At 49.0% G+C, this 22,876-nt stretch overlaps 2 protein-coding genes across 2 annotated transcripts in view; both read left to right on the top strand.

Annotated features, from left to right (window-relative positions):
- The window catches only part of MAL2 (mal, T cell differentiation protein 2), a 122,784-nt gene that overhangs the window by 8,441 nt on the left and 91,467 nt on the right, over window positions 1-22,876 (top strand). The window lies entirely within an intron of this gene.
- Window positions 7,272-22,876, top strand: part of LOC309555646 (uncharacterized protein) — a gene marked incomplete at both ends in the record, with an annotated part of 59,455 nt that continues 43,850 nt past the window's right edge. The window contains one exon of the mRNA XM_082257681.1: window positions 7,272-7,856. Within this exon, the coding sequence (XP_082113807.1) occupies window positions 7,272-7,856 (585 nt within the window). The remainder of the gene's footprint in view (window positions 7,857-22,876) is intronic.

Here is a 22,876-nt window from a genome sequence, read left to right as displayed (position 1 = left end):
CTAATAAAGGGACTGGAAGACTTTAGCTATGAGGAAAGACTACAAGCATTGAACTTTTTCTCCCTGGAGAGAAGACGCTTGAGAGGGGATATGATATTAATGTACAAATACCGTACTGGCGACCCTAGCATAGGGAACAAACTTTTCAGCGAGAGGGAATTTAAAAAGACATGCGGCCATTCACTAAAACTGGAAGAGAAGTGGTTCAACCTTAAACTGCGTAAAGGGTTCTTTACTGTTAGAGCGATAAGGATGTGGAATTCTCTTCCACAAGCAGTGGTATCAGCAGAGAGCGTCAATAGTTTAACAAAACCATTAAATGGGCACCTTAACGACCACAACATACAAGGGTATACAATGTACTATTGACACAAACACACACACTCACACACATCATAGGTTGGACTGGTGTCTTTTTTTCAACCTCACTAACTATATAATTATATGTAGCGATGGGCAGGAGGGTAAAGTTGGACTCTAGAAAATAAGCTTTTTATGGTAGTCTACCTTTTTGAATTTGTATAACCTTTCAATTCTTGACCAGTGGCAGATTTCTCTCCCATCTACAATGACCACCAATGGTGAATACTTTAGGTATGCAACATTCTTCATTCCTTTATTTGAAATATTCTACAACTTACTGATGATCATGCTAAGTGTACCATAAGCTGTAGTAGATATGGGTTCTCTGAGACCTTAAAATGATTTCAAGGGTTCCACCTGGGTTAAAAGGTTGAGAAAGACAGAGTTAGGCTGCATCTCCAGAATTATGCTGTGATAAGTCATGTTTCAAATGAAAGGGGTGTAGAATGTTTGTCTTGGAAGAGTGGAGAGGATTGTGATGTAAACCGATCTTGTGGATGCCAGAACTGAAGAGTGTTGTGCACTGTATAATCTGCTGTATTGTACTCTTATAATCGGCTGTTTGTGAGTATCCTGGATGCAATCCACATAACACCTTAGAATAAAGTTCATCTACCTGTAACACAATGGAGAGAGATCATACTCTATTGTCTTAAGCGCTGTATACATGGGCTGAATGCCGGCCGACATTTGGCCTGTGTGTAAACCAACCGATCCAACAGAAGCCCATCATTTGGCAAGCTTCTGTTGGATATGCATGCTGAAAAACCAGAAACCGACTGGCTCCCAATCAGCACTCTCAGCCAATGGTAATTTTGACTTTTTTTTTTTTTTTTTTTTTAATTCATTTTTTTTTTTATTCAACCCACTGGGTTGAATGGAATAAAACCAATAGTGTGTACCAGGCTTTAGACTCAACGTCAGTATGGCTCCAACAAGCAATATTCTTTATAGCAGCTTTTAGAGTTACAGTGGTGGTTACAGTAATGTGGCCACTCAATGCACTGTTAATTTTGACATCAAATTTCTATTTCGTTTTAGTCATAGTCTTTGGATTAAAATGCCATTTTCGTTTTAGCCGTGTTTTAGTCGTATTTTAGTCATCTAAAATCTCCAGTACCTTTTAGTCGACTAATATCACCAATACCTACCTGAACTTCCGCTTTCCTCGGAGCTCCATCTGTCTGTTAAAGCCCCAGCCCCCTGACTCTATCGGCGAGATGTATTGGCTGAGATACGCAGGCTCCCTCGGAGTTCTGGAACAATGCCATGCAAATCACAGTAGAAGAACTCCTCCGTCAGATTTGTGTCTGTATGGAGGTGACGTGGTGAGGGTTTCCTCTCCCTGCAGGTCACTTCCCTATCCCTAAAGTATAATGTATCCTGTCCTGTGCACACCCTCACTCCCAATTACTTCCCCATCCCCACTTGCAGGTCACCTCCCCATCCCTAAAGTATAGTGCACCCTGCCCTATGCACACCCTCACTCCCAATTACTTCCCCATCCCCACTTGCAGGTCACCTCCCCATCCCTAAAGTATAGTGCACCCTGCCCTATGCACACCCTCACTCCCAATTACTTCCCCATCCCCACTTGCAGGTCACCTCCCCATCCCTAAAGTATAATGCACCCTGCCCTGTGCACACCCTCACTCCCAATTACTTCCCCATCCCCACTTGCAGGTCACCTCCCTATCCCTAGAGTATAGTGCACCCTGCCCTATGCACACCCTCATTCATAATTACTTCCCCATCCCCATTTGCAGGTCACCTCCCTATCCCTAAAGTATAATGCACCCTGTCCTGTGCACACCCTCACTCCCAATTACTTCCCTATCCCCACTTGCAGGTCACCTCCCCATCCCTAAAGTATAATGCACCCTGCCCTGTGCACTCCCGTTTACTTCCCCATCCCCACTTGCAACCTGACATTACACCCAATAGAATTTACAGTTTTTTATTTATATTTTAACCGCTTGCCGACCGCCGCACGACTATGTACTGCGGCGGTCAGCCCCTCACAGGCAGAGTGACGTAGCGGTACGTCACTAGCCTGGGAGGGTCTGGGGACAGTGGCGGAGCTAGACTTTTAAAACAGGGGTGGCAAAGGGGTGGCAAGGTATTATTTTGGGGGTCAATATATTGCGATATTTTTTTGCGGCGGATCCTCTTCGTCGTGAATTTTTAGTTGTGCAGAGTTACTACAGCGTGCCCCCATTCAATGCAGAGTTACTACAGCATGCCCCCCATCAATGCAGTGACCAGTGTGCCGTGCCCCCCATCAATGCAGTGACCAGCGTGCCGTGCCCCCCATCAATGCAGTGACCAGTGTGCCCCCCATCAATGCAGCGACCAGTGTGCCCCCCATCAATGCAGTGACCAGTGTGCCCCCCATCAATGCAGTGACCAGTGTGCCCCCCATCAATGCAGTGACCAGTGTGCCCCCCATCAATGCAGTGACCACCGTGCCGTGCCCCCCATCAATGCAGTGACCAGCATGCCCCCCATCAATGTAGTGACCAGCATGCCCCCCCATTAATTGACAATGTAGTGACCAGTGTACCAACCCATCAATGTAGTGACCAGCATGCCCCCCCCCCCCATCAATTGACAATGTAGTGACCAGCACCACCCATTCAGGGCCCTTAGATCTTATGCCTAGGTACCTGGGATTGTGGGGGTCACCCATTTAGTGCCCTTTGGTATTATCATCTGGCCTTGGTACTTGAGGTTTGGGAATTGTGAGGTCACCCATTAGGTGCTCTTTGATCTTATCCCATAGCCTTGGTACCTGAGGTTTTGAGGTCACCAATTCAGTGCCCTGCCCTTTCCCTTTGATCCTATCTCCTAGCCTGGTAAATGAGGTTTTGGGGCCTTCCATATATCCTTTGGCTACATCTCCTGGACTTGGTACATGAATTATTGGGTCACCAATTCAGTCTATCTCCTGGATTTGACACCTAATGCAGGAAGCAGACACCAACATTTCCCACAGGCTGGGCACTGGTGAGTGTAGGGACCACAGTACCAAATAGGTACCCCTGTCATTGAAATTAGGGGGGGGGGGGTTGCTCTACCGAACCATGAGCTGGGAAGTGTGAGGTGACAGTCAGCTGGTGACTAATCTATTAGAAGAGTTCAATTGTGTAGAGACCACCAGAGGCAGAGAGACTTACCTAAGGTAATTGTTACAGGTAGAAGAAGGAGTGAAGAACACAGCCTGACACAGTGACATCCATCCCCGGCCCACAGCTAGTTCTTCTCTTGACGCAGCGTTGAGCACAGGCGAACCAATCACGTTGTGAGTAGCGGCACAGCGAACCAAACAGGTGTGCAGGCACGCGTGATTGGTTAGCTGTGCAGCGGCTCACCGCGCTCGGCTCAGACAGTCACAGTCAGTCAGTCTGAGTCAGGAGAACTAGGCGCTGCAGGCGCCCACTCGTTCAACTTCAGGGCACTGAGGGCAGCTAATGTTATTTATGACTGAGCGTATATGACTCCCGCGCGGTCACGGACCCCCCCCCGCGCGTGTGACCGGCGGACCCGATGTCCGCCGACCACTCTGCGATCGGCGGGGGAGAGGGAGAAAGTCAGGCAGCTTGTTTACACAAGTGTCTCCTCGGTGTAAAGACACTGATCACACGGATCTACTATGTAGATCCGTTGATCAGTGTCCTTACAGCTCAAGCCACAGCCAATCACAGTAGAAAGCACGCCCCTAGGGACACACACAGCCCCTCCCTCCCAAATAAAGTTAACCCCTTCACTACCAGTGTATTTTTACAGTAACAGTGCATATGTATAGCACTGATTACTGTAGAAATGTCACTGGTAACCCCAAAAGTGTCAAAAATGTCAGTCAAGGGTCCGATCTGTCCGCCCCAATGTCGCAGTACCGCAAAAAAATTCGCAGATCGCCGCCATTACGTGTTAAAAAAAAAACAACAAAAATGACAAAAATCTTTCCCTTTGTTAGTAAACGCGATAACTTTTGCGCGAACCTTTGCGCGAACCAATCAAAATACGCTTTTTGCGATTTTTTTTTTTTTTTTTTTTTTTTTTACCAAACGTAGGTAGCATAAAACAAATTGGCCAAAAATGTTAAAAAATGTTGATTTTTACATTTTTTTGGGGGGGAATTTCATATAAAAAAATGTGAAATATTGCTATTTTTGCAAAATTAACTCTCTTTTTTTGTTTATGGCGCATGATCAAAAAATCGCACAGGTGATCAAATACCACCAAAAGAAAGCTCTGTTTGTGGGAAAAAAAGGACGCCAAATTCGTTTAGGTACAGCGTCGCACGACCGCGCAATTGTCCGTTAAAATCACGCAGTGCCGAATCGCAAAATACCCCCTGGTCGTTTATCAGCCAAATCCTCCGGGGCTTAAGTGGTTAAATTTGCACTTCTGTTTGTCAAAAAGCAATATTTTTGCTTGTTTATGAAACTTGGTTTTATTCATAAAGACGTTATATAACACGACGGATAAATCTGTATCTGTAGTGCATGTTCAAACCTTAAGTGCCGGTTCACACTGATGCGCTTGCGATTGTAATGCGAATTTGCGGTGCGAGTTTACCTTGCGTTTTTCCATAGTACAGCGCGATTGCAATGCGAATCGCATTGCGTATAATCATGTTAATTAGCTCAGGTGCGATTTTTGCTCCAGCCAATCCAAATGAAATGGGTGTTAACTTCCGGTGGACTTCCTGGTCTTTATGAGGAGAGTACACCGTGGAGTGTGAGCTGTGGTTTTGTTTGGAGATTACGTTGTGGAGAGTGTGCTGTATTTTGGTGTATTGCCACTATGTTTCATTTGCCTTTGGTCATGGCAGCAGTTGCTACTGCCACTGCTGCAGTCTTGATCAATAAGGACAGGAGGAGGAGAAGGATGAGGATGATGATGATGAGAAGACGAAGGTATTGGGTTCATCCCATAATTTCAAACAGGGAAGAGAGAGGTCAGTTCAATGTCCTCTATCATGATCTCCGGCAACATGAAGAGAAGTTTTTCAACTATACTCGGATGTCTGTTAATAGGTTAGTATGTGAGAGGGAGTCTCTCCTTCTTCTTCTCTCTTTTTGCTGCTTCCCTCTATATCTCTTTTTTCCCCATCTCTCTTTTTCCTCTCTCTCGGTTTTCACCTATATCTACCCCCGAATCATTCCTGAAGCTCCCCACGCCCCCCTTTTGCTTGCCACTTACGTGTGTTGTGTTTTTTTTTAGTTTTGACTAATTACTTGGGCTGCTCTTTTCACGTTTGGAGCGTCAGAACACCACCTTCCGGAACAGTGTTGTGCCTGCTGAAAGATTGCTTGTTACATTACGGTAAGTGTGATATATTTTGTGAAAAGTCATGTATTTTTTTTCTCCATAGTTAGCAATACAGTGAATGCAGACAGATATGATGGCAAAGTTGACTTCAAAAAAAGTTTTTATTTTTTTTTTTATTTTGTTGCATGTAACAAGAACAAAGGAACAAAATACAGAAAAATTAGGTCAAAAAAGACAACTTAGTGTACTATAGATCCAAAAAATTTGGTGAACTCTCCAGATCAAGTGGTGTTGAAGAGCCTGAGGGTGTATGATCCACGGTGTTGGGATATAGCCATGGCACAAGCGGGGATGGAGGTCTATGTGACGGTCCACTTGGGGGCCTATATTGTGGATAGGGTGGAGGTATTTTTGGGGAAAATGCACTAGATTGTGATGGTGGTGGTGGTGGTCTGCTGGAGGGGGGGAAATGGGAAGAAGTGGAGACATCCGGTGTTCTAGTGTGGGGGGGGATTACAGAGGGAATTGGGGAAGGAATAGGATATGGGATTTGGGATCTAGGGGTCTCATGGATGCTCCGATATTGGTCAAAACTTGACGGATAAGGGTTTGTTGGAATGGCAGAATGACTGGGTGTGAAATGAGGGGACCATGGAGTGTCTTGCGGTAACTGTCGTGGTACAGAGAGCGAATGTATGCAGTTTTGTACCGCCATTCTCATGTCGAAATACCTTTCAGACGGGACCTCTTTGAGAAGAGGCACCAAGCTATGAGCAAATAGTGTGTGAGGACATTTATGTGCATCTAGTTGCTGGCTGATGCCTGACATAATGTCCACTAAGTGCTTTGTCTGCTCGTCTTCCGCCTCAGCAGTTGCCCTGCTGACTCTCCTCCTGTGGGATGTAGAGCCTCGACTTTGAGGCCTGGTGGAAGGCGTGGAAACGTCAGTTTCCTCAAACTCCTGTTCTGGTTCTTGAGCGGATCCTGACTCATCCAAACTCTGTGACTCGTTAGGAATATTTGAACTACTATTCGAACATGCAAATGCGACGCCTTCTTCCTCATCAACTTGAGCTGCATGCTCCTCCTCCTCCCCTTCCTCCTGCACATTCTCCACCTCCTCCCAACTTGCTTGTGTGCTGCAATGACAAACATGAAACAACTTTTCATCATCCGCTCCAATATATAATTTGAATGATAGGTGGGGATTGGAAGGTGAGGGGGTTGGGGGTGGGGTGAAGAGGGAGGGGGAAGGAAGGATGGGTTAATAGTGAAAGAGAATTTGACAATAAACTTACTTCCGCATTTCTAGAACCGGGAGCAGAAAATCCAGACATCTGGCAAAGGCATAGGGACGCTTAGGGGGGGCACCGGATCCACTTCTCGCCTCACGTTCCAGTCTCTTGTACCTTTGCAGGGTATCCTTGAGGCTACGCCATCTTGTTCGTATTAGTAATTCTGTAAGAGAAAAACATGACTAATAATAACTTTCTGTTTTTTATTTCAGGTACCTTGGAACTGGTAATTCTTTTGCAAGCCTGCATTACGAGTTCAAATTGGGGAAATCTACTGTGAGCACAATTGTTCGCGATACCTGTATTGCCATCTGGGAGGTCCTAAGAGATGTGGTGATGAGAAAACCAACCAAAGAGGAGTGGATCTCTGTAGCTGATCTTTTTTGGCAACGCTGCAACTTCCCTAATTGTGTCGGTGCTATAGATGGCAAGCACATTAGGATTGTGAGACCAGTTGGTAGCGGCACCAAATATTTCAATTACAAAAAATATTTTTCTTTGGTTTTGCTGGCAGTGGCGGATGCAAACTACTCATTCATCTACATAGATGTTGGTTCATATGGGAGCAGTTCCGACTCCAGTATTTTTTCCCACTCCAGTTTTGGAAAAATGCTGCGTGAAAAAAGCCTGGACCTCCCACATGAAAGACCACTGCCTGGAACATCTCAGCAAAGCCTCCCATTTGTTTTTGTTGGTGATGAGGCTTTTGCACTTTCGGAACACCTGCTTCGCCCGTATGCTAATCGCTCACTGACTGTTGAAAAGAGAGTGTTTAACTACAGGCTCACAAGAGCGCGCAGAGTTGTGGAGTGCAGTTTTGGTATTCTGGCAAATAAGTGGCGCTTTCTACACACGCCACTGACTCTAACCACGGATAACGCCATAATTGCCGTCAAAGCTGCCTGTGTACTCCACAACTTTGTAAGATCGCGAGATGGATACCTCTTCGAGGACTCCCTGATGGATGATATGGAAGGCGCAGAGTGGATCCACACCAGGGGAAACTACAGAGGGGCCAACATCAGGGAGAATTTCACTGACTACTTTATGAGTCCTGCTGGTCAAGTGCCATGGCAGCTTGATTCCATACAATAAAGAGTATTAATTAATTTTTACTGTACTTTGTTTCAATAAATAAACTATTGTTCAAATGTTCAACATTGCGTAATGCATTTCTTTTCGTCTGTGGTTACATACTGAGCATGCATTGTCTTCCACAGGGCCCCCCATAGATCCCCATTTAAAACTTGGCCCCCCCATAGATCCCCATTTAAAACTTGGCCCCCCCACATAGATCCCCATTTAAAACTTGGCCCCCCCACATAGATCCCCATTTAAAACTTGGCCCCCCCCAAAGATCCCCTTAAAACTTGGCCCCCCCCATAGATCCCCTTAAAACATGGCCCCCCCCACATAGATCCCCATTTAAAACTTGGCCCCCCCACATAGATCCCCATTTAAAACTTGCTCCCCCCAAAGATCCCCTTAAAACTTGGCCCCCCCCAAAGATCCCCTTAAAACTTGGCCCCCCCATAGATCCCCTTAAAACATGGCCCCCCCACATAGATCCCCATTTAAAACTTGGCCCCCCCCAAAGATCCCCTTAAAACTTGGCCCCCCCCATAGATCCCCTTAAAACATGGCCCCCCCCACATAGATCCCCATTTAAAACTTGGCCCCCCCATAGATCCCCATTTAAAACTTGGCCCCCCCACATAGATCCCCATTTAAAACATGGCCCCCCCATAGGAGAATATATACACATACCTTTCTTTTTGCGCTCTTGAGTTGTGAATCCACTCCAGTCCTCATACAGGCTTGCACAAATTTCTTCCCACCCTCTTTTCTTCATAGCGTTGTTTTTGTACTCTGCAGTACGGCTGTCCCATATATATGGCCTGGAACGGACAAGCCTGATCAGCTCCTCATTGTCGATCCCAACACGTTTGGGTGCCATGTTTGTTGCTGAAGATGTTTGTGGATGTCACATGCAGGCTCGGGACAGGAAATAGGGGGGTGTAGCTGTCGGGACAAACTATACACATATTCGCACATATCTGAACTGTACATGCGAGTTCAGAGCGATTTACATTGATGTCTATGGAGACTAAATTCGCAACGCAGCACTGTAAACTCGCACAAGACCCTTTTTTTCATCGCATCACATTCGCATCTAGATCGCAACGCATAGATGTGAACGACCGTCACGAATGCAATGTATTTTTTAAGTGCATGCGATTGGAGACTTTTTAGAACGCAACGCATTCGCAGTACAAGCGCATCAGTGTGAACCGGCACTAATACCATATGTAAGAACATAGTATAAATTTTTTACTCCAGAAGCATTTGAGGTTTTTGGAAATTCTAGAGAAATGCTTAAATATCGCATTACAATTTAACCACTTCCGACCAGCCTCTGCCTATATATGGCGGCAGGTCGACAGGTTCCTGCAAATCGTTGTACCTGTATGGTGGTTCGCAGGAGCCGGAGGCGCGCGTCCACTCACCAGCGGGGAAGCCGATCCACGGGGCCGGCGGGCACCTGCGATCGCTCCCCGTGAAGAGAGAACAGCGGTCTGCTGTTGTAAACACAGCAGACCGTTGTTCTCTCAGCTATCAACACAGAGCTCCTGTGTTCCTCCTGTTTAGGAACACAGGTCTCTGTGTTTATTTCACAAACCCATCCTCCCACAGATAGAAAACACCCCCTAGGGTCACATTTAACCCTTTGATCACCCCTGGGTTAACCCCTTCCCTGTTAGTGTCATTAAGTAACAGTGCATATTTTTAGCAGTGATTACTGTAGTAATGTCACTGGTCCCCCCAAAAGTGTCAAAAATGTCAGTTAGGGGTCCAAACTGTCCGCCGCAATGTCGCAGTCCTGCAAAAAAAATCGCAGATCGCCGCCATTACTAGTAAGAAAAAATAAATAAAAAATGACGTAAATCTTTCCCGTAGTTAGTAGACGCAATAACTTTTGCGCAAACCAATCAAAATACGCTTATTGGGGTTTTTTTTTTTACCAAAAATATGTAGCAGAAAACAAATTGGCCTAAAATGTTAAAAAATTTTGATTTTTAATTTTTTTTTTTTTGAGAATATCATATAGCAGAATGTGGAAAATATTGTTTTTTTTTTTCCAAAATTGACGCTCTTTTTTTGTTTATAGCGAAAAAAAAAAAAAATCGCACAGGTGAGAAAATACCACCAAAGAAAGCTCTATTTGTGTGAAAAAAGGGACGTCAATTTTATTTGGGTACAGCGACGCACGACCGCGCAATTGTTTGTTAAAGTAATGCAGTGCCGAATAGCAAAATAGGGCCTGGTCATTAAGGGGGCAAATCCTTCCGGTCTTAAAGTGGTTAAAAAACATTTAGTAAAAAAGTGTTCTGTAAAAATAGAAATAATTCTATGTTATTAGTGCAGCAATGGTAGAGTATACAGGACGTTATTAACTCACTGGATTTCTTCAGGATCAACTTGTATTTTTTACATGTATAAAACAAATGTAACAAAACACTTTCAATAGACCCCGTTCACACAGGGGCGACGCTACTTGCTGGGGCGACCTCGGCACGACATGCACGGACTTCATATCATTGAAGTCAATGCAGGTCGCCTCCAGGTCACCCCAAAGTAGTACAGGACCCTTTTTCTAAGTCAGAGCGACTTGTGTCACTCCTATTAGAACGGGTCCTGTGCTAATCTATGGCAGGCGACCCACCGCGACTTGTCAGGCGACCAAGTTGCCTGACAAGTCGCGCTAGTGTGAACCGGGTCTCTGAGTCGGTTCACACTGGGGCGGCACGACTCTGTACTACTTCGGGGGCGACTTGTGCAGTCCCATGCACCGCGACTTGCACGGACTTCACATAATGGAAGTCTATGCAAGTCGCTCCGAGGTCGCCCCGAAGTAGTACAGGACCCTTTTTCTAAGTCGGAGCGACTTGTGTCGCTCCTATTAGAACAGGTTCTGTAGCAGTCAATGGACTGCGAGGGACCGCGACTTGTCAGGCTGACAAGTCGCCTGACAAGTCGCTCTAGTGTGAATCGAGTCTTAACACACCAAAAGGGAGCAAATAGTAGTTCATTGTTAGGGTTTGCGTACACTTTAACTGCCATTGCTTATTAATACCAGGTGTTGTCTAATGTTTTCTAAGTATAAGACATTGCCACAACACCAAGAGTTGATACTTTGCAGTTACCAGAAGCCAGGCACATGCAGCGCAATAAACATTGCATTTAACCAAACAGTTGATATTTACATTAGGCTACACACTGTGCGCTCAAAGCCATTCTGCAAATATTGTAAAAAAAGAGATAAGAAAACCGATTGTGACCATATATTACAGTTTAAAGTGCATGCCCAAGCAAAATAAACCACTCACATTTGTAAGATGTGCTTCCTGTGGACAGCCTATACAGACACATTGATGAAAGCGTTCCACTGTAATTGATATGGATTTTTTTTTTAGAGTAAAAAGTGTTTTTTCTTGACCAATGTAGAATAGATGTCACCCCCAAACTCTTAGGCTGCTTAAAGCCAAAGGCTCCACCCCCATGCCATAAACCTTTCCCTTTACCTAAATAATTGAGACCACACCGTGCTTGGAGTTAATTGGCCACAGCAGCCATTTTATTAACCCTTTTACCTTAAAATTAACATAAGGAGAAAAAACATTCCTTACAAACATAAAACAATCAGTCATTAGGCCTGTTGGTCTTTGAGGCTCCTCCAAATAATTCCAAATCCTGCACTGCGGGACCTGTGCCCTGATAGGCCTCCAGCCGCGTCACCGGCTCGGAGACAAACCACTCCCCGCAGTGCCACCATTTTGAATTCCATTTAAACTGACATTAAATGGAATGCACCATAGGGACCCATACCAACGATGAGTCCCAACCATACCCTTATCCTAAACTGTTCACCTCCCCCGCCAGCAAAGACCAACAAAACGCCACCAGCACCCAAGGGTGACACCTTACCCTTGCGTGCCCCTCCAAACCCTCAAGGCTCGCTGGATCCCATCCTGTAATCCCAGGGCCCATAAATCTATACCCACCGCATTGAGGTGGACTCCATCATCCCGCAGATACCGCCATGTGTCCACTTCCAACTCCAGGTGGCGAACCACCAACCCCCCATTCCGACACACAAAGCGCCCCACTTCCTTGTTCAACTTAATCCGAGCCTTATTAAGGCGCGCGACCGACCTGGCCATGCGCCAGGACGTGCGGGCCACCATATCCGACCAAACTACAAGCAGCGCCGGAAAAGCCGTGCGCAGCCGAAGGAAATCCAACTTTATGTCCCTGATCAAGGCCCGCGCGGACCTGGCCCCCAAATCGTTGCCCCCGGCATGCAGCACCAAAACATCTGGCTGCCTGTCCAACCGGGCGAAACGATGCACTTCGGGAAGGACCCTGCCCCAAGTAAGCCCCGGCACCCCCAGCCACCTGACACAAGCCTCGTGCCGAGAAAACCAAGTTGTCTACCATTAGGACGCACATCAGCTCTCCGGGCCCCCCAGAAAACATACGAGTGTCCCACGATCCAAACAAGGCAGGGTTCCAAACCTACAAGAAAAGGGGACAAAAGGAAAAGAAAACCAACCAATAATCAGATAACCAGCCGGGCCCACACCCCCCCAGCGACAAAACCACCCCCCGTACATACCCTACACCAACAGCTGTGGACGAACGTACAACAAGAACCTCCTAGACTCCCAGCGCCCAATGCGTTTGACCGCATCGTCATTCAATCCCCAGCGTGCAGCCTCAGTGGCCGCCCCGATCCGAAAGGAATGAGATGCAAACCTACTGGCATCCAAACCCAAAGAGCCCACACACCTTCTGAACACCGATACAAATTGAAAACGAGATAACGACGACCCGTCCGCATGCATTAAAAATGAACCGGGCCGCGAAGGGCGGAGTGCCCAGTAATCCCGAACCGCCCCTACCGGGCACAGCGGTGAAGACGGCACCGCGAACAACCGGACACGGACCCCCTTGCCACTCTGGTCCGTTTTGGACCGTCGAAGGAGGATAGTAACCCCCTCCCGACCGACAGAGACATCCTGACCCAATAGGCCCCCCGGCACCGTCCGGGAGGAGCTGACCAATTCCCCAATCCGGAAAGCCCCGAAGAAAGCGAGAGAAAAGGCCGCCTTAAACAACACCACCTCGTAACTCGAGGCGCAGTGCTCCCCCAATTGCCGGCAGACGTCCTGCAAAAGAGCGAAGGACACCGGGCGCCTAGTGTCCCTCCTCCGATAAGCCCTGGAATAGCCCCGTAACGCTTGTCTCACCACGAAGTCCTTCGTGTAATCCTGACAACCCAGAAATTTAAACAGAAAGGCCAGGCCGGACAACTTGCGAGCCACAGCGGAAGCCGACGCGCCCCTCTCAAAATGATCAGAGACAAAAGAAAGTAACACCCACCTGACCTCCGGACCCAGAGGATCCACCGATGCCACCCGCAACACCTCGAGCCACTCCAACCATACCTTGCAATAAGCCGACCACGTGGACTCGCTCACCGACTTCCTGATCCATCCAGCGAGGACCCCAAGGCAATCCCCCATAGCCACTCCGGACACGTGACTCCGCGTTGCTCCGCTGCCGGTGCCAACTCCCGGAACCTGTCCCACTGAAAACGAGACAGCGCGTCAGCAATATCATTCTTAACCCCCGGAATGTGCACAGCGTACAGGAAAACATTCAACCGTAGACACCGCAAAACCAAATACCTGAGGAGGCGCACCACCGGCTGAGACGAAGCCGACGCGCGGTTGATCACCTGAACCACCCCGAGATTGTCGCAATGGAGGCGAACCTTCAGGTTCCTGAACTCCGCCCCCCAAATCTCCAGGGCCACCACCACCGGGAACAGTTCCAGCAACACCAAGTTGCTGACCAGCCCCGCTACCTGCCATGCCCCCGGCCAAGGGGCGGCGCTCCACGCCCCCCGGTGAAAAGCCCCGTACCCCGCCGAACCAGCAGCATCGGTAAACAGTTCCAAATCAAAGTTGCTGATCGGCCCGGCCATCCACAAGGATCTACCATTGTATGTGGCCAAAAAACCGTGCCACAGACGCAAGTCATCCCTGTGTTCCCTGTTGAGCCTGACGAAGTGAGTGGGCAACTTCACCCCCGAAGTCGCCGCCGACAGCCGTCGGCAGAAGACCCGGCCCATGGGCATAATGCGGCAGGCAAAATTCAATTTACCCAGCAACGACTGCAAGCTGCGCAACTGAATCTTGCGCAAACCCAGCACCCCTTCAATTTCAGCTCTCAAAGCCCCCAATTTATCCTCCGGTAGGCGACACTCCATGGCCTCCGAATCCACGACAATGCCCAGGAAGCTGAGCACCGTGGTCGGGCCTTCCGTCTTGTCGGGGGCCAACGGAATGCCGAAGCTCCCGGCCACATGCTGCAACGTGGCAAGCAGGATCGCGCACCCGTTGGAAGCGGGCGGGCCCACACACAGAAAGTCGTCCAAATAGTGGATCACCGAATTCACACCGGAAACCTCCCGAACCACCCACTCCACAAAGGAACTGAAGGTCTCAAACAGCGCGCATGATATGGAGCAGCCCATAGGAAGGCAGCGATCCACATAATACGCCCCCTGCCACCGGCAGCCCAGCAATCGAAAACTGTCCGGGTGAACCGGGAGCAACCTGAACGCCGCCTCAATGTCCGATTTGGCCATCAAGGCCCCCCGCCCATAATGTCGCACCCAGGCCACCGCGGCGTCAAAGGAAATGTAAGACACCGTACAGGCCTCCGGGTCGATGGCGTCATTCACAGACCCACCCTTCGGGAAGGAGAGGTGGTGAATGAGGCGAAACTTGTTGGGTTCCTTCTTGGGAACCACCCCCAACGGCGAAACCACCAAGTCACGCACCGGCACCTCCGAGAACGGGCCCGCCATGCGACCGAGAGCCACTTCCTTGTGCAACTTATCCGACACCACCAAAGGGTGGCGCAATGCCGAACGCAAATTCCTCGCCACCGGCGGCACCGAGGCCAAAGAGCAAGGGATACGAAAACCCACCGCAAAACCCTCCCACAGAAGTCGAGCAGCCGCCCTATCGGGGTACCTATCTAGAAAAGGCCGCAGCCTTTCCACCCTCACCGGCGTCGTCCCCTTTGTGCGAAGGCTCTCCGGACCGCCCTTTTCCGGACTTAAAACACCGAGCCAAGGAATGGGAACCTCCGCAACCGGAGCATTCATGTTTGAAGCGACATGTGCCACCGAACTTACAGGAACCCTCATTAAATTGCCAGCAGAAACCCCTCCTCTTTGCGGCCGGCTGTCCCGGGGTCGCAGAACCACCGCCCCCCCCTGGAAAAAACTGATTCGGAGCCTTCGCAGACGACATGAGCCGCATCCACAGGCTGATGTCCTTGTGGTCCCACCGCAAGGACGGCCTAACCGCCTTCCGCTGCCGGAACTGTTCGTCGTACCGCAGCCAGGCCGACCCCCCGTAAACCCGATAGGCTTCCCCTACAGCGTCCATGTAGCAGAACAGGGCCGAGCAGTTTTCCGGCGCCTTTTCCCCTATGACGCCCGCCAGAATGGCAAAGGCCTGCAGCCAATTGGCGAAGGTCCGAGGGATAAGCCGATAGCGTCGCGCCTCCTCGTCCTCCTTCTTGCGCTCCTCCGGTTTAACCCTGTCCAGGTGAAACTTCTCGAGGGGCAACAGCGTGAAGATTTCCACGTACTCACCCTTCCAGATCTTCTCCCGGACTTCCTGCTTCAAATGTGCCCCCAACGGGCCCTCAAAACAAACATATACCTCACCTTTCGCTGAATCGTCCAGGCGAACAGCGTCCGCCTTCCCCTCCTTCGCCGTCCCGGTCTTGTCCCCCGTCGCCCCGGCCGTCACCGCCACCACTGCCGGAGCACCAACAACCTGGGGAGGGGCCCCAGCCCCCCCCGCAACTAGCCCCGTGGAAGACGGCCCCGCCAGCCCCGGGGCCCCCCCCGGCTCCGTGCCCGAGCCCCCCGCCGGAGGCACCCAAGCCGCCGCTGGAGACAAGCGGCCCCCGTCCCCCGGGGGCAAACGCCCCAAGAGGTCCCGTAGACCCAGGAGGAAGCCCCTCAAACCCCCATTATCACCCCCTTCCGGGGTCCCCGCCCCCACTGGCCGGGACACCCCCACCCCCCGAGCCCCTCCAGCACTCCCACCCCCCACATCAAACAAGCCCCGCAAATCAGACAAAGCCAGAGAAGGAATTGTGACCTCACCTGTCTGCCCAGGGGGGGCGCCCCCAGCCGCCGATCCAGCCTCCCTCGTCGCCGACCGACCACCGACATCCTCTTCCACATCCGATCCGGACACTTCGCCTTCCGAACGATCGTCCCCGGGCACCGCCGACATCCGTCCACCAGGTGTCGCACTCCCGCCATCTGCAGAGCCGAGCGACAGGCGTCCACGCCCCCGTACTCCAGCTCCGCCCGACGGAGACCTCTGTGAACCAGCCGAACTTCCGATGACCCGGCCACGTGACTTGCCCCGCCGCGTCATCTCTCTGCGCCCAGCCGAGGCCGACTCCGAGTCCCGCCGATCACTGCTGCCACCGGCCGCCATGAAGCCGCTCCCACGCCGAGGCACCCCTCCGACCAGAGCATCGCCAGTAGGGGAGCCCGCCAGTCCAGTAGCACCCCGGCGAGAGGGACGGGGAGAGACCGAAGGCCGCCTCCCCCCACTACCCCCAGAGCTCCGTCCATGCAGAGGATTCCTCCCAGAGGCGCGCACGGCCGCAGCAGGAGTACGCTTAGCCGGCGGCCCTGAAGGGTCCCTGTCGGGGCTCCTAGGATGACGCTGAGCTCGAGGGGAAGGGTCCGGTGAAAAACGCTCCGGCGGCCGTGACCGCCGAGCCCGCGGGACCGCAAGCCCCTCCGAATCCTGTGCAGAGTCCTGAACCCCCATCAACGTGGAGACCTGGGACCGGAGCCACTCAGTCCCCTTCACCGCGGCAGCGGCCTTAATTTGCTCCAGCAAAACGTCCAAATCCGCCATCACAGACCAGGGAAGCTGAGGTGAGATGCTCTGCAGTGAAAAAGGTGGGTGACCAAGCTTCTTCTTCCTTCGTCCGTTGAACTTCCACTGACCTCCAATCTGAGGGGCCACCCCTCCTAACTGTACCTCAACCCCTCCCAAACCTGATACACCAATCCCTGAATACCCCCCAACTCAAAACAATTTAATTTAACTCACACCTGCCCTGTCTCCCCTCTTCACATGGTCATGTCTGCCCTGCGCTATTTTTTTTTTTTTTTTTCTTTCGCTTCGGGCCTTGCTATATTTGTGTGCTGTGATAATTCCTGCTTAATCCACTGTGCCAAAAGCATTTTTGCTGGATATTTTATTTTTATAAAGCCAAACCTTTTATTTTATGTTGTTATTCCATGAATACCAATAGTAGTTTTTACTTTTGCTCCAGTAGTTAGTTATTTAATTTGTACATGAGCAAAAGTCCTAGATACATCAGCCTCACAAGTTAACAGAAAATACCTTACCATTGAAAATAGTACATTGGATTCAACATATATTTATATATATATATAATATAACCAGGGCTTTTTGTTCAGTGGGAACATGGGGGAACCCAGTTCCTGTGCCTCTGGCACTGAATGTATGCAATGGCAAGGGGTAGGATGGAGGGTCTATTGTTGGCTGCTGTTGTATCTATTCTCTCTGAAGGGGATCTACTGTTGCAGGGTGACTATTTTACTATTGAGGGAGGAGTCTATTGATGCTGGCTGCTGGGGGATCTATTGTTGTTGGGGTCGGTCTATTGTTTTTGGGGGGTCTATTGTTACTGGGGCGATCTATTGTTTCCGTTGCTGGGAAGGTCTATTGTTGCCGACGGGAGATCTATTGTTGCTAGGGGGGAATAGCTATTGTTTGTGGGGGTCTATTGTTGTTGGCTGCAGGGAATCTACTATATCACTGCTTTCCTTGTTATCATTTACAAATTCCATACAAATTACGTACCGCAACAAAATGATATTTGGTTCTGCATTTTCCAAAAGGGATGATACTGGGAGGTGGGTAGGGGTGGAACTAAGAGATGGTGTTCAGAGGTGGGTAGGGGCAGATAAAAAGGGGTGATACTGGGAGGTGGGTAGGGGTGGAACTAAGAGATGGTGTTCAGAGGTGGGTAGGGGCAGATAAAAGGGGTGATACTGGGAGGTGGGTAGGGGTGGAACTAAGAGACAGTGCTCAGAGGTGGGTAGGGGCAGATAAAATCGGTGATACTGGGAGGTGGGTAGGGGTGGAACTAAGAGACAGTGTTCAGAGGTGGGTAGGGGCAGATAAAATGGGTGATACTGGGAGGTGGGTAGGGGTGGAACTAAGAGACGGTGGGTAGGGGCAGATAAAAGGGGTGATACTGGGAGGTGGGTAGGGGTGGAACTAAGAGACGGTGCTCAGAGGTGGGTAGGGGCAGATAAAAGGGGTGATACTGGGAGGTGGGTAGGGGTGGAACTAAGAGACGGTGCTCAGAGGTGGGTAGGGGCAGATAAAATGGGTGATACTGGGAGGTGGGTAGGGGGGGAACTAAGAGACGGTGCTCAGAGGTGGGTAGGGGCAGATAAAAGGGGTGATACTGGGAGGTGGGTAGGGGTGAAACTAAGAGACGGTGCTCAGAGGTGGGTAGGGGCAGATAAAAGGGGTGATACTGGGAGGTGGGTAGGGGTGAAACTAAGAGACAGTGCTCAGAGGTGGGTAGGGGCAGATAAAATGGGTGATACTGGGAGGTGGGTAGGGGTGGAACTAAGATACAGTGCTCAGAGCTTGGTAGGGGCAGATAAAATGGGTGATACTGGGAGGTGGGTAGGGGTGGAACTAAGAGACGGTGCTCAGAGGTGGGTAGGGGCAGATAAAAGGGGTGATACTGGGAGGTGGGTAGGGGTGGAACTAAGAGACGGTGCTCAGAGGTAGGTAGGGGCAGATAAAAGGGGTGATACTGGGAGGTGGGTAGGGGTGGAACTAAGAGACGGTGCTCAGAGGTAGGTAGGGGCAGATAAAAGGGGTGATACTGGGAGGTGGGTAGGGGTGGAACTAAGAGACAGTGCTCAGAGGTGGGTAGGGGCAGATAAAAGGGGTGACCAAGGAGGGGGGGAGTTCCTGCACCTATTCTCTGAGAGAAAAAAAAAGCCCTGTATTATAACCAGATGACCTGTAAGCTGAAGAACGTAGTTTTCGGTACTCAGTGTATACTCTTCAAGCGATAGATGAGGCTCCTTTGGACTGCAAGGTTTATATTAACGTTACTCCAATGTGGAACAATGTCAATAACCAGGAGATAGCAAAGCAAAAGGTGTTGTTGGTACTTCTAAAGTTGCGAATTGTTTTAGAATGGAGTAAACCATTATAAAGGACGAATCATCAGTCCCAAAATCGATTTTTTTTTTTAATTTTTTTTTTTTTAAAACTGTATATGCAGTTTAGATATGCTGTTCAAATGCAACTGCTCCCTCTGTTGCAATCTAATCCTATTAATCCTTGAAAAAATGGTAAAAGATACCAGTACTAAAGGCCCAATTTTGGAGATCTATATAGCTTTGCTGCATAGCCACCTTGCCACACACCCATTATCGGTAAAAGTAAACTGGAAGCTGATGCAGGACCAATTAATGAAGCTACCTGGTTGGAGATCCTAAGTTCAGTACTATTGATTCAATTATCTTCCTCCCAGTGGCTAACATAAACACATTTGTCTATTATCTATGGAGCAAATCTATTTTTGACTTGGGTCCTCTCTCTTGGCAATCCATGTTGTAACCAGTGCAGACAAGATGCTGGGGCTTTAATCCAATTTCTCTGAAGATGTCCCAAGCTGACCCATGACTAGGATGGCGTTGTCTGCTTCTTACAATTCCACCTTTTTGGTTATTTCTTCATGACCACACATATTTACTGGGACATACCAATATGCCTGATGATATACCATATACTAAGATTGGTGAGCTCGCCTGATACTTTTTTTAAGTATATGGTGTGGGTACAGGTGCTCTTTAATAAGTAATGTATTAGTGTGAAAAAAATGGAGTTTAGACCAGTGGTGTATTTAGGTTTTGTGCTGCCCTAGGCCTGACTAAACTTGTGCACCCCCTAATTTAAATATGACCCACCCCTTCCAGTAAAGGCCACACCCCTTCCTGTTTATGATCCGCCCTGTCATCTGTAAACCACAGACCACAACCACAGTCTATCAGTGCAGCCTCATCAGTTCCCATAAGTTCAGCCTCATCAGTGCAGCCTCATCAGTGCCCATCAGTGCAGCATATCAGTGCTGCCTTATCAGTGACACCACATTAGTGCCCATCAGTGCAGTTTATCAGTACCCACTATGGCCGCCTCATCAGTGGCCATTAGAGAAGCATATTAGTGCCCATCAGTACAGCCTATTAGCTCCCATCAGTGTAGCATATGAGTGCCCATCAGTGCCTGGGGGCAGAGGAGAGTAGCATTTGGCTGCAGTGCCACACTTATTAGCATTGGCGGCCGTCGGGCCAGTTGTATTAAGTGTAGTCGGCGGCCTGCAGTCTGTCCGAATGTCCTGACCATCCGGTATTATCATACTGGTATACTGGTAGGTAGCAGTGTGACCGCTTCATGGGGGTACCAGACTGATTTGCCTACTGGACCTTGCCCTGCGGCCCAATTCACCACATAAGACTGTCACTATACAAAAAGTGTAGCCCAAGCCGGCAGGGACCCTTTTCGTGCCGGAAGGAGGCTGTTTTTTTTTCGTGCAGGGTGCAGCTTTTTGCTGCCCCCCCCCTGCAAAGTGCCGCCCTAGGCCTGGGCCTTGTTGGCCTAGGCCAAGATACAGCACTGATTTAGACGTCACCAATGATCATTTACACTAGACATGTAAACACTAAAAGGTTTATGCCACAGAAAAAAAAACCGAACCCATATCAAATACAGTTAACATGCTTGTCAACTTGTTTGGGCGGCCTGTCCATGGTAACTAATAGGATTATTGCCTGCTTGCTCTCTAATCCTTTTACGATCACCTTCCAGTGTAATTGAGTCTTCCTTTTCATTGTGTAGCAGAGTGTTGAGAAAAGAAATATACTATAGTTAAGGCAGATATAAGATGGAAAACTGAAAGGTGGATCTCTCCCCGAAACTCCTACCTTCAGGATGTTGAATAAATCTGTAAATGATGCTCTTTGTCTCTCAAAGTTAATATGTACCAACATTGATGTGCTTTACCAAATGTTATTAAGATGTGGGACGAATGGCAAAATACTCCAGGTTTTTCTAAGCCCCCCTCTCTTCGCATACCATTACTTGGTTCTGTATATGCCCAACAAAGTTTATAACAGCGGATCACCCTTTGTTTCAGCAGAAAAAATGCCCCTAATGGGTTTTGCCTAGCTTATGGGGCCTAGTCATGGTGGACCTCCATAACTGAGCCCCATGAGCGGGCAAAACACATCAGGGACGTGACCTGGATGGAGCTGGGCTGAGGCTGCTTTTCCCTAAGTGATTGCCGGGTTGGCTGATGTGCGGGACTTGGGGCATTTCTCTTGGTGAATCTAGTGTATTCTTCCCAGTGAGCACCCTTCAGTGTGAGTCACTGGATGGGATCAAGGTGTAAGAGCCTGGAGTGGCACCTCCAATTTTCTGAATCTAGTTCATAGCAGACCACCATCAAACACAATACATTATGGCACTTTTCCACTGCAAGTACCGGCTCGGCTCTACTCGGCCCTGCTTGGCCCGGTTTGCTTTTCCACTGCTGGTACCGCATGGTACGGTGTTGGAACGGTTCGGTACGGTACGGTATGGTTTGCTTTTCCACTAAAGTAGTACTAAAGTTAAGTGGGTGGGATAACAACGGGGTGGGTGGGATTCTCTGACCAATCAGTGGCTAGTAGTGACTGCATGCAAAGGATTGTGGGATATGGTACCGGGTATGGTACCTGTTGGAACCACAATCGAGGTGGTACTGTTTTTGAGAGCCGTACCGTTCGGTTCCATGCAGTGGAAAAGCGCCGCCGTACCGAACTGTTCCTACACCGTACCATGCGGTACCAGCAGTGGAAAAGCACAAAAGCGAGCCGAACCGTTCGGTTCCATGCAGTGGAAAAGCGCCATTAGATTGGACTTCTAGGTCAAGTGAACTGGAATACTGAACAAAGTTTTTGGAGCCTGGCGAGTTCCCTGCTACTGCCAGAAGCCTTCAAGTCTCTTCTAGACAGTAATTCTTTTTACCCCAATATGGAACAATGTTAAAAACCAAGAGCTAGCAAATCCGAAGGTTTTATATGTTGGCACTGTAGATCAGCTACAGTCCAAAGATCTAATCTATTTCAATATATATAGTCTATAGCTTAAATATCTGGTTCAAACACTGCAACTCCCTCTGTTGTATTCTGATCTATACACAGCCAGAAACTGTTTAGATCTCTCCCAAAAACTCCTATTTTCAAGGAGTGGATCAAATTCATAAATTCTGCTCTTTGAGTATAATTCACAGAGATGTACCAACATTGAGGCACTTTACCAAACTTCAATAAAATGTGACAAAAATGGAAAAATTCACCAGGTCTTTCCTAACCCCCCCCCCCACACCCTTACTTGGTGTTATATGTGCCCAAAAGGACTCTTAAAATTTCCTAACAGTGGATTTTTGATTCCTGGAACTGCATGGCACATGCCCATCATTGTCTGCCACAGGTGGCATAATAAAGAGAGAATCCATGCCGAGATTCTGAGATGTTGCCTCACATATACAATGTCTTGATAAAGTACAACTAAAGGTACGTTTTGGATAAAGTAGAGCAGGATTAGAATGCCTGTCAGGTTAGGGAAATCAACGCTTTCTGTATTTGTCCTGTTCATCATTATCCCCGAGAGTGAAAGTAAAAGGAAATCCTACATTATGGGTCTTCACCAGAACAG

This window comes from Pelophylax lessonae (genome assembly GCF_965119305.1).
Source record: "Pelophylax lessonae genome assembly, chromosome: 5".
Taxonomy (NCBI): domain Eukaryota; kingdom Metazoa; phylum Chordata; class Amphibia; order Anura; family Ranidae; genus Pelophylax; species Pelophylax lessonae.
Note: the sequence above shows the minus strand (reverse complement) of the source record. Positions and strands in the feature narration are given on the sequence as shown.